The sequence below is a fragment of the Phyllobates terribilis genome, unplaced genomic scaffold (genome assembly GCF_046119375.1).
Source record: "Phyllobates terribilis strain yellow unplaced genomic scaffold, ASM4611937v1 Scaffold_7__3_contigs__length_470593459, whole genome shotgun sequence".
In the NCBI taxonomy this organism is placed as follows: domain Eukaryota; kingdom Metazoa; phylum Chordata; class Amphibia; order Anura; family Dendrobatidae; genus Phyllobates; species Phyllobates terribilis.
In genome coordinates, this window is record NW_027362767.1 from 132,439,015 (window position 1) to 132,451,263 (window position 12,249).

The following is a 12,249-nucleotide window of genomic DNA, read 5'->3' on the forward strand; positions in this document are numbered from 1 at the left end:
AATTCATAGTTTTGATGCCTTCAGTGTGAATGTACAATTTTCATAGTCATGAAAATGCAGAAAAATCTTTAAATGAGAAGGTGTGTCCAAACTTTTGGTCTGTACTGTATGTGATAAAATTCTTGCTTTTTGAAGGTATTATTTATACAGCTTCCAATAAGCTCAGTGATGTATCAGTATTCCGTGAACTCCTAAACTCTCGCTAAGGGTGGCATCATCGAAAGCTCCTGGGTTTGTTTTCTCATTTAAAGGGATTTTAGGAGCTTACTAGTCCCCAGCATGCCAGCTTTCTGGTTGGTGAGGGGCAGACACTCCTGACTGAGTGACAGTTCAGGCCGGCGGCATCATCACACTGCTGACCTGAGCATAGCATAGAACTGCTCCTAGGCTACTGCATATGTCCAGGAGCAGATTTATAGAAGTGAATGCAGCCAACGAGGTGGCCGGGATCAGGATCTAGTGCACATGTACGCTACTGAGATCTCAGCCAGCCTCATTGAATGATGTAATAAAAATCTATATCGGTGAGCACACAGGAGAGGGAGGGAGGGCACTGCAGCACTGAGGAGAAGCAGGGTGCTGCTAGGAAATGTAGTTTCAGCAGATAAGAATATATCTGCTCTGTGAAGCTGGATGCACAGGAGGCAGAAGGAGATGCAAAAGACACACAGGTGCAATAAGGAAACTTTATGTTGAGCTTCTATTATATACTGACACTAATCATGCAGCGACTGCTTTATAAAAAATATATTGAAATATATTGCCATTGTGGGAATAACCTTCTTACATCCCCACTGTCCTCCCTTTTCATAATTTTTAGCATGATAATAATCATTAAACTCTAAGGCTGTGTGAAGCCATACAGACGCACTAATCTGAAAATCCGCTCTGAAAATAAAACATACAATGATGCTGGATTTTTACTACATTTAATAAACTGAATTACCCAATATGTACTCCACCCATCTGAAAAAGAAATTACCCCATTAAACTTAGTAATCCGTTGTACAATCTGTGATGGCAACATTCATGACCGAATCCTTCCCTAGTTAGATATACAGTCTCACATCAGTGTTATGGGAAATGAACCCAAATACTTTTGCAGTCACATGGTAAGTTCTTCTATGTTATAATTGCTGCACAAGCCAATTCACATGATGTGATATTCTTGAAGAATTCATGTTCTCCAAGACCAATACTGTATATTCCGCTGTCCTGCCGCACCTCAATTCTGTATGGTTCCCAATCCAATTTGCCTATTAGGTTAGAGCTCCATACGTTACAGGTCTAAGGCCTCCCTCACATCAGCGACGTATAAATCGGACGAGTGTAATCCGATAAAAAAAAGCGGATTGCACTTGTACCAATGTTATTCAATGAGTCAATGCTGATCTGAGATGGAATCTGGATGAGAAAAAAATCACAGCATGCTGTGAGTGGCCGCGTACAGTACAGACCAAAAGTTTGGACACACCTCATTTGAAGATTTTTCTGCATTTTCATGACTATGAAAATTGTACATTCACACTGAAGGCATCAAAACTATGAATTAACACATGTGGAATTATATACGTAACAAAAAAGTGTGAAACAACTGAAAATATGTCTTATATTCTAGGTTCTTCAAAGTAGCCACCTTTTGCTTTGATGACTGCTTTGCACACTCTTGGCATTCTCTTGATGAGCTTCAAGAGGTAGTCACCAGAAATGGTCTTCCAACAATCTTGAAGGAGTTCCCAGAGATGCTTAGCACTTGTTGGCCCTTTTGCCTTCACTCTGCGGTTCAGCTCACCCCAAACCATCTCGATTGGGTTCAGGTCTGGTGACTGTGGAGGCCAGGTCATCTGGTGTAGCACCTCATCACTCTCCTTCTTGGTCAAATAGCCCTTACACAGCCTGGAGGTGTGTTTGGGGTCATTGTCCTGTTGAAAAATAAATGATGGTCCAACTAAACGCAAACCGGATGGAATAGCATGCCGCTGCAAGATGCTGTGGTAGCCATGCTGGTTCAGTATGCCTTCAATTTTGAATAAATACCCAACAGTGTCACCAGCAAAGCACCCCCACACCATCACACCTCCTCCTCCATGCTTCACGGTGGGAACCAGGCATGTAGAGTCCATCCGTTCACCTTTTCTGCGTCGCACAAAGACACGGTGGTTGGAACCAAAGATCTCAAATTTGGACTCATCAGACCAAAGCACAGATTTCCACTGGTCTAATGTCCATTCCTTGTGTTATTTAGCCCAAACAAGTCTCTTCTGCTTGTTGCCTGTCCTTAGCAGTGGTTTCCTGGCGGCTATTTTACCATGAAGGCCTGCTGCACAAAGTCTCCTCTTAACAGTTGTTGTAGAGATGTGTCTGCTGCTTGAACTCTGTGTGGCATTGACCTGGTCTCTAATCTGAGCTGCTGTTAACCTGCGATTTCTGAGGCTGGTGACTCGGATAAACTTATCCTCAGAAGCAGAGGTGACTCTTGGTCTTCCTTTCCTGGGGCGGTCCTCATGTGAGCCAGTTTCTTTGTAGCGCTTGATGGTTTTTGCAACTGCACTTGGGGACACTTTCAAAGTTTTCCCAATTTTTCGCACTGACTGACCTTCATTTCTTAAAGTAATGATGGCCACTCGTTTTTCTTTACTTAGCTGCTTTTTTCTTGCCATGATGCAAATTCTAACAGTCTATTCAGTAGGACTATCAGCTGTGTATCCACCAGACTTCTGCACAACACAACTGATGGTCCCAACCCCATTTATAAGGCAAGAAATCCCACTTATTAAACCTGACAGGGCACACCTGTGAAGTGAAAACCATTTCCGGTGACTACCTCTTGAAGCTCATCAAGAGAATGCCAAGAGTGTGCAAAGCAGCCATCAAAGCAAAAGGTGGGTACTTTGAAGAACCTAGAATATAAGACATATTTTCAGTTGTTTCACACTTTTTTGTTAAGTATATAATTCCACATATGTTAATTCATAGTTTTGATGCCTTCAGTGTGAATGTACAATTTTCATAGTCATGAAAATACAGAAACATCTTTAAATGAGAAGGTGTGTCCAAATTTTTGGTCTGTACTGTATATCAGACGAGACCCCCCAATGCAAATCAATGCAAAAAACGGACAGCACACAGGCCATAGCAACCAGGAAAATTTATCAGCCAAGTACAGTAAATTCACAGCCAGAACCCTCAGAACTGATAGATAGATACAGTAGATAGATAGATGGATAGATAGATAATAGATAGATATATGGATAGATGATAGATAGATAGATAGAAGGATAGATAGATATGATAGATAGATAATAGATAGATAGAAGGATAGATAGATAATAGCTAGATAGATAATAGATAGATAGATAGATATGATAGATAGATAGATAATAGATAGATAGAAGGATAGATAGATAATAGCTAGATAGATAATAGATAGATAGATATGATAGATAGATAGATAATAGATAGATAGATAATAAACAGATAGATATATGGATAGATGATAGATAGATAGATAGATAGAAGGATAGATAGATGATAGATAGATAATAGATAGATAGATAATAGATAGATACAGTAGATAGATACAGTAGATAGATATATACAGTAGATAGATAGATAATAGATAGATGGATGGATAATAGATGGATAGATAGATGGATAGATAATAGATAGATAGATAGATAATAGATGGATAGATAGATAGATGGATAGATAATAGATAGATACAGTAGATAGATAGACAGATAGATAGATAGATACAGTAGATAGACAGATAGATAGATAGATAGATATCGATAGATACATGATATATAGATAGATAGATACATGATATATAGATAGATAGATACAGTAGATAGATAGATATATGGATAGATAGAAGGATAGATAGATAATAGATAGATAATAGATAGATAAATAGATATCCTGTAGATATATAATTTCATAAGCCTTTCATGTGGCACTAAAGGGTGTTTAGCTTTATTTAATCTATTAAATATGGTAAATAAACAATTAAAAAAAATGAAGTGGGGTCCTCCCTATTCTGGCCCTTTGCCCCCTAATTCTGGCGCTTTGTCTCAGCTCTTCCTGATTGCCCTGGTGCGGTGACGATCGGGGTAATGGTTTATGGGATTGATGTTAGCTTTGTAATGTCCGCTGACATCAAGCCCAGGGCTTAGTAATGGAGAGGGGTCTATCAGACACCCCCAGTTCTAACCCAGTAATTTAAAATGAAAACACACAGAAAAAATAGTCTATTTAAAAAAAAAACTCGCCTACACCTTGTACACCAATTTAATTAAAAAAAAAAAAAAGAACACCCATGAAGATCTGAAGTAGTCCAGAAATGGGAACCTGAAAGTCATAAAAAGAGAGAATTAAAGAAATAAAGAGAAGAAACAGTCCCTCATTCACCAATTTATTATTAAATTCCTGCAGCTCCAATGTAATCCATTGCGATCCCACGATGTCCAACGATTCTGTACAGCAACCTATGTCTCACGCTCGATGACGTCAGTAATATGTGATATGCCAATTCTGGGGTGGCTGCCGGCTGGTGTTTTGAGGCTGGGAAGGACCCAATAACCAGGGACCTTCCCAGACTGATAGTATAAGCCTACAGCTGTCTGCTTTTCCTTGGCTGGTTATGAACATTATGGGGGACGTCATTTTTTTACAATTATTTATTTACTTAATAGGTTTTATAAGTCTAAACACCCTTTAGTGACACATGAAAAGCACTAAAGGGTGCACGTTTATTATATGTAGGGGGCTTGTGACATTATATATCTACAGGACATCTATATATTCTATCTATCTATATCTGTATATTCGATTGCTTTATTAGTTTGAAAACTAGCTTTAAATGACATAATTACAGTATGTAAAAGACGATGTTAACAATGCATCTGTAGCACCCTGAGGACTCGGCTGCTACAGGGGTATTGCACCTCACCCAGAGGTGTGGTATTCCACTCCCGGGTAAGGATGGAGTGTGGGACTGAGCTCAGATAGCTGCATACACTACATACATCCCATTTCCGGGGGACAGACCGACGGTACTCCCAACAGTATATGTGCAGGTACGACAGTGTCTGTTCCTGGCTGGAGTGGGAGGGGGGTGGAACATCCCAGTAGTGTAGGGGCAGATAGGGGGAGCAGTCTGGGTAAGGCTAGGAGCTCATTGGGTGCTGGTCACCTGAGCTCACACATAGAGGGAGTATATAAGGTGGGCACCATCTTAGATCAGGGTCAGTCTTCTGTAGAGGGTCAGTCAGTCCTGAGAGAGGTCCAGGAGCGCCTGCAGAGAGAAGAGAAGAGAAGGACCCAGAGGGGGAGAAGAAGGAACCCCAAGAACCCAGTATATAACCAGAAGGGTGAAGGGTTGGCACGCAAGGGAACCGGATCCCAAATTAGTGGAGGAGAGAAACTACCCTCAATTAAGAACCGGAGGCTGCGACATTACATGTGGAGCAGCCCCTCACCAAGTCCACTAAGAAGGCACACCGAGCATAGGGTCAGGGAAGCCAAAGAAGGTTCACCCAACAGGAGACCCGAGGGAGCCGGACATAAGTGGACCCCTGGTGGGAACGGCCAGTAGAGAGGACAGTCAGAAAGGGAGCTCAGGACCACACTCCAGAATTGCTTGGGGGTTGGCCGAGTCCAGGACCTGGTGGACGCAGCACGGCTCGGGCGGTCACTCAAGGCCAGAGTGACCAACAGAACAGCAGTAAGTAAAAACCCTGAACTGCACAGCCCGACTCTGAGTCTTCTTACCATCCACACTGCACCACCACTACCACCATCCTCTACACCTGACCCCCTGAGGCTATACCCCTCCCGTTGGGGGTTATACTACCACAGCTGCACATATACCACCAGCCTCAGCGGACCCTGCTGCAGCGGCGGCCTTTTGACCGCAAATCAACGGGTGGCGTAGTCGACACTAAGAACAACTAATAACATCTGTAAAGACTGCCACACACTGAGTTTGACACCCTGGGCACGGACCGGGTCGCCGCCACTCGGAGACTACAACCCCCATCAGATCCGGCTCCGGGTAATCCCCAAACAGCACTGGCCCAGGGGGCGCGTCAACTTTGGCGTAGTCGGCAGGATTTCGTGCCCGCAACCACCGGGTACTGCGTGCCTGAAGAAAAGTTCAAATTTACCTCAAGAAGAAGTCTCCCGCCGGTTCCAGAGGGTCCCCACCATGGGACGCCATCACGGATCGTTTCCCGCCGGTTGCCCGCCATCTGCAGCTTTTTCCCGCCATCCACGGAGTTTCCCGCCACTGGGAGACGATTCCCGCCATTTCCAGAAAATTTCCCGCCTTGGAAGAGCAGACGCCATTATGGGCGTGCCAGAGGGTGGCAAGAGGTCACCTCCCATCGTGGGCCAGGTCAAGGAATGGCGCCAAAAGCGGAAACCGCCCCCACCAACGGAGACTGTGATGCTAGAGATGTCCATCAGCGTGAGAGAACTGCCCCTGGAACTGACAATCACAAAGTTGCCCCGGGACCACCTTCAATGTGGGCGGAGACAGAACAGGAGAGCGAAGATGGGTGCAGCCTGGAGGGGTTTGGAGAGAGCGCACCCGGAGACAAGGGGTTTGGAGAGAGCGCACCCGGAGACAAGAAGTCTGGAGAGGCCTCCGGAGAAGTCGTACCCGGAGATGGAAGGAGAGTCAGGCAGCACCGACCCTGTGGTCAGGAGCCTGCTGCAAGCAACAACCCCACTAGGCTTAGTGGAGATCCTGGCACAGCTCCCCCGAGACCGGGAGTGTGCGCAAACCGCGCTGGAGCGCCTCGCATGGAGGATGGCCCAGGTGCAGCGAGAGACGCTGACGGAGTGGAGCCGAGAGATGGCCCTGCAGGCAAGAACCCGCCAGCGAAGCACGCCACCCGAGACGAGGAGACAGACCGCCTCTGAGGATGGTGCAGGAGGAGTGAAGGCCGGAGACGGCGCCGAAGAGGGAGCTGAACAGATGGAGGCAGGTAAAGGGGACGTCACTACCCCGAGCCGAGAAACCGCGTGCCTGCCCCAGCTCCCCGTCGCAGAGCCCGAAATTCCCCCTGCCGTGCCCGTCGCTGCATCGTCACCGCTCCAGACAAGGCCTCAAGCAGAAGCCGCGGCCGCGACCCCTGTGACGTCACGCGCCTCAACCCTGAGCGCGGCAAAGCAGGAAACACCACCGGCCTGGTCGCAAGGTCTAGTACCCCCGGGCGCCGCAGTACCAACAGCGCCCTCTACCTCCACTGAGCCACCGGCCTGGTCGCTGGGCCAAGTAACCCCGGGCGCCGCCGTCTTCACGGTGCCCTTTACGTTCAGGGTATCCCAGGCCTGGTCGCAAGGCCTGGCGAACCCGGGCGCCGCTACCACCACCGCGCCCTCAACATCCACAGCGCCACACCTGGGTGAAGATCTATTTGCCCAGCATACGTGCCCGGGTGGGCAGCCCTTTAGATGGCCACCGGAGTACTACCAACTGGAACTCCAAAAAGCAAGGCCCCTGTGCGAGCCCCTGATTCCGGCTCCGAAGCCCGTTAAGAGGACCCCGCTCCCGCTGGAAGAAGCGCAGTTCGAGTGGGACCCCACCGGAGGAGACCTCATGGGGTTCACTCAGGAAACTCGGGCAGCCGCAGCGGAGCGTGTGGAGTGCTGCCGCCAGCAGTTGGCAGTCTTCGAGCAAGAACGGAGAGAGAGGCGGGTCCGTGAGCAGCGGCTGCAGGAACAGAGCGCAGGGCAGAAGAGCAGGACCAGGAGAGACCCCCGTGCAGCTCATGGTCCCCGTACCACCGGGACTGTGATTAAGTTTCAATTGCAGCACGGGTGGGGCTTCATCAGGGATCACCACACCCCTGGCGACGTCTTTGTGACCAGAAGAGACGTGGAGTCCCATCTGCCGGAGGGACACAGAGGTCGTGACCTATATGTAGGGGACGAGGTCACGTTCACCCGGCACAAGTGTGCCAAAGGACCCTACGCCCTCCATGTACACCGGCTGACGGAGGAGGAGCTACGGTGTGAAGAGGAGCAAGAGGATCCGGACGGGTCTGAAGGAGGAGCAGGAGTACGCCGTCATTAAAGTACGGTAAAGAGACTGTACATAGTTACCCGTCAGGGTATAAGAACTGTTACTGCTGCTAGTTAAAATATAGTCCCCGTTGGGACCAGCAAATTGAACTGAAACCCGTGTGTCCCTATTCCCACTGACCGAGGACTGAGAGCGGTCATTCCTTTCCTAATACCTGGCCGAGGACTGAGAGCGGCCATATTTCCCCTTGTATATAGTTGCGCTTTTTAAGGCGCCCCCTACTGGTTTTATAGAAAAGCTGTGTTATTCTACAAGGGACTGTCGCACTTTACCCGGTCACAAGTTGCACCGTGGCCGGAGGAACAAGAAAGTTTACAAGAATGTTTATTATGAAAAAGTTTTATGCTGCAGAAATATATATATAATGTTTTATATGTTTATGTTGTTATGAAAAAAAAAAAAAATTGTATGTTTATGGATGTTTTATTCTCTTACAGTCCGAGGACGTGCTGTGATTTGCCGGGGGGGAATGTAGCACCCTGAGGACTCGGCTGCTACAGGGGTATTGCACCTCACCCAGAGGTGTGGTATTCCACTCCCGGGTAAGGATGGAGTGTGGGACTGAGCTCAGATAGCTGCATACACTACATACATCCCATTTCCGGGGGACAGACCGACGGTACTCCCACCAGTATATGTGCAGGTACGACAGAGTCTGTCCCTGGCTGGAGTGGGAGGGGGGTGGAACATCCCAGTAGTGTAGGGGCAGATAGGGGGAGCAGTCTGGGTAAGGCTAGGAGCTCATTGGGTGCTGGTCACCTGAGCTCACACATAGAGGGAGTATATAAGGTGGGCACCATCTTAGATCAGGGTCAGTCTTCTGTAGAGGGTCAGTCAGTCCTGAGAGAGGTCCAGGAGCGCCTGCAGAGAGAAGAGAAGAGAAGGACCCAGAGGGGGAGAAGAAGGAACCCCAAGAACCCAGTATATAACCAGAAGGGTGAAGGGTTGGCACGCAAGGGAACCGGATCCCAAATTAGTGGAGGAGAGAAACTACCCTCAATTAAGAACCGGAGGCTGCGACATTACATGTGGAGCAGTCCCTCACCAAGTCCACTAAGAAGGCACACCGAGCATAGGGTCAGGGAAGCCAAAGAAGGTTCACCCAACAGGAGACCCGAGGGAGCCGGACATAAGTGGACCCCTGGTGGGAACGGCCAGTAGAGAGGACAGTCAGAAAGGGAGCTCAGGACCACGCTCCAGAATTGCTTGGGGGTTGGCCGAGTCCAGGACCTGGTGGACGCAGCACGGCTCGGGCGGTCACTCAAGGCCAGAGTGACCAACAGAACAGCAGTAAGTAAAAACCCTGAACTGCACAGCCCGACTCTGAGTCTTCTTACCATCCACACTGCACCACCACTACCACCATCCTCTACACCTGACCCCCTGAGGCTATACCCCTCCCGTTGGGGGTTATACTACCACAGCTGCACATATACCACCAGCCTCAGCGGACCCTGCTGAAGCGGCTGCCTTTTGACCGCAAATCAACGGGTGGCGTAGTCGACACTAAGAACAACTAATAACATCTGTAAAGACTGCCACACACTGAGTTTGACACCCTGGGCACGTACCGGGTCGCCGCCACTCGGAGACTACAACCCCCATCTGATCCGGCTCCGGGTAATCCCCAAACAGCACTGGCCCAGGGGGCGCGTCACATCAATGTCATTTCCATCAATGACATCTCAATATATAATATTACTACATACTATTGTTTAAGTATTTTTCAAGGCAAAAATGGCAAAGTAAAGCTATGGTTTTGAGCTTGGTGACCAATGGCTCATTGAGTTGAGTATATAATCGATCTATGTGCAGTCCGGATGCAAAACGGGTAACATATGGACCACACCCAGTGACCAATGCCAGTCAATGTGATCATTCACGTGAATGTTTTAACATAGGGACTAGTGGTCTGCGTATAAAAAAAATCGTAGCGTGCACTACACAGTCCAGGTCAGTCCATGGGTGCACAAAAAATGGATCACATAGGGGTTACCATCCGTATATCATGCATTTTTCATGGATCCATTGCAATTATTAGGATAGGAAGCTTTTTGTTTTTTTTTAAAAAAATGCCATATGGAAGTAGAAAACAAGCATACGGATAACAATATGGATGTAAAATGGCTGATTTTGCATACGCCTAATGCAAACTGTAACAAGTGCTTTCTCTATTCTAGGGCAGCTGTCTCCAGAAGGCATGGTTTGGTTTCTCTGTGGCTCTGAGAACAGTATTGTGTCGATGGACAAGTTAGCTGTGAATCAGGACATGAACCAGCCTCTTACTCACTACTTTATCAACTCCTCTCATAACACTTACCTCACAGGTAGCTCTTTTGCGTATTATATGTTACCCAGAATTAATAATTATTTTTAAAAGGTTAGTCTTAAAAAATCAAGTTATCCCCTATTCGAAAATGCGGTTCTGCAGCCCAGTCGTGAATGGAGTGGAGAAGAACATGCGCGACCTCCGCTCGATTCATTGTCTATGGGGCTCGGCTATTTCCATCAGTCAAGTAGACAATGAATGGAGCAGAGGCCACACATGTGCACCCCATTACATTCAGGACATGGGGTTCCAGAGCCTTATTCCTGGGGGGTCCAGAGCCTTATTCCTGGGGGTCCAGGGCTTTATTCCTGGGGTTCCAGAGCCCCATTCTTGGGATAACTGTGGGTCCGATCGCTGATCAGTAAGTTATCCCCTACCCTATGGGCAGACTATCTGGTTGACCTTGATATATATAGATGAGAGTCAGAGGACTATCATGGTAACTGTAGGTCATTAATGGATCATGGGGCATGGGAAAATTATAGGAGAAGTAAAGAAAAGCATCAACTAGTCTTGCACTAACTTTTTACAAATTTTACAGCTGGTCAGTTTTCTGGGGTCTCATCCCCTGAAATGTACCGTCAGACCTTGCTGTCTGGTTGCCGATGTGTGGAGCTAGACTGCTGGAAGGGGAAGCCACCCGAGGAAGAACCCATTATCACTCATGGATTCACAATGACGACAGAAATCCTTTTCAAGGTAAAAAAATTATGTTGATAAAGAAAAAAGCTTAAAGTATGACGTTAATTAGAAGTACGTTAATTAGAAGGGTATGACCTTCTGAACAAGCATATCTTGGGATAAAAAAATGGATACCACTTTTTGTGAAAATGCTACCTGTACAATATACTAGTCCATTGCTGACTACTATGCTCCTGTTTTCAGGACGTCATTGAAGCTATTGCAGAATCGGCCTTCAAAACTTCTCCTTATCCCGTGGTCTTGTCATTTGAAAACCATGTGGACTCGTGAGTATTTCTCTACCGTGATGCTGGACCAGTCATTACTTGCAAGAATTCGAGTCTTTTTTTCACGACTACTAAATTGATGACTTGTCCATAGGATAGAAAAAGAAAAGTCCAAATAACCCACCACGAATCGCATGGTCTGAAAAGATAGAAGGAAATCCAGCTCCCGTGATCCAGTATAAAAATGGAGAAGGCTTTATTGAACACTCCACCGGAATAGCACAAGACACCAGTACAAAAAGAATGCAACGCATTTCGGATCACTTATGATACTTCTTCATGGTATTTTTTATGTCATGAAGAAGGATCATAAGTGATCTGAAACGCGTTACATTTTTGCCACTTGTGTCTTGTGCTATTTTTGTGGAATATTCAATAAAGCCTTCTCCATTTTTATACTAGATCCCGGGAGCTGGATTTCCTTTTTCTCGTCATTGCTATCCGTAGGATTAGATCTGCATACCCTGATACATGATTTAAGTTGACCACATACGGAGGTTTATGTACCACCCTAGGTCTGCCCAGGAACATCCCGGACCCCACAGGAAGCCCCTATTTTAGGGAGGAGTTTACGCCTTCAACAGAATCAATATCTGCTACAGCATTTACCAATCTAGATATTTTTTCGAAACATTTCATCACTGCAAAGGGCAAACTGCAATTACAGCAACAGGATAAATAGATTTAAAATCTGCAGCATTGGTCAATTTATGCTCTGAATATTTCTTAAAATTTCTATTAAAATGTTGGTGCTGTAAAAAACCAATGTATTGTCTCTGCAAGGACATATTAGGTGAATTTCTAAATATTTAATAACATTGCATTCTAAAAAAAATTGGGATTTAAGCCATTTTTAAATA

At 46.4% G+C, this 12,249-nt stretch overlaps 1 protein-coding gene across 2 annotated transcripts in view; it reads left to right on the forward strand.

Moving 5' to 3' along the window:
• Positions 1–12,249, forward strand: part of PLCB2 (phospholipase C beta 2) — a 181,089-nt gene that overhangs the window by 126,100 nt on the left and 42,740 nt on the right. For both annotated transcript variants that reach the window (XM_073639196.1, XM_073639197.1), the window contains exons 10-12: positions 10,273–10,419; positions 10,963–11,120; positions 11,307–11,389. In XM_073639196.1, coding sequence (XP_073495297.1) covers positions 10,273–10,419; positions 10,963–11,120; positions 11,307–11,389 — 388 coding nt within the window. The remainder of the gene's footprint in view (positions 1–10,272; positions 10,420–10,962; positions 11,121–11,306; positions 11,390–12,249) is intronic.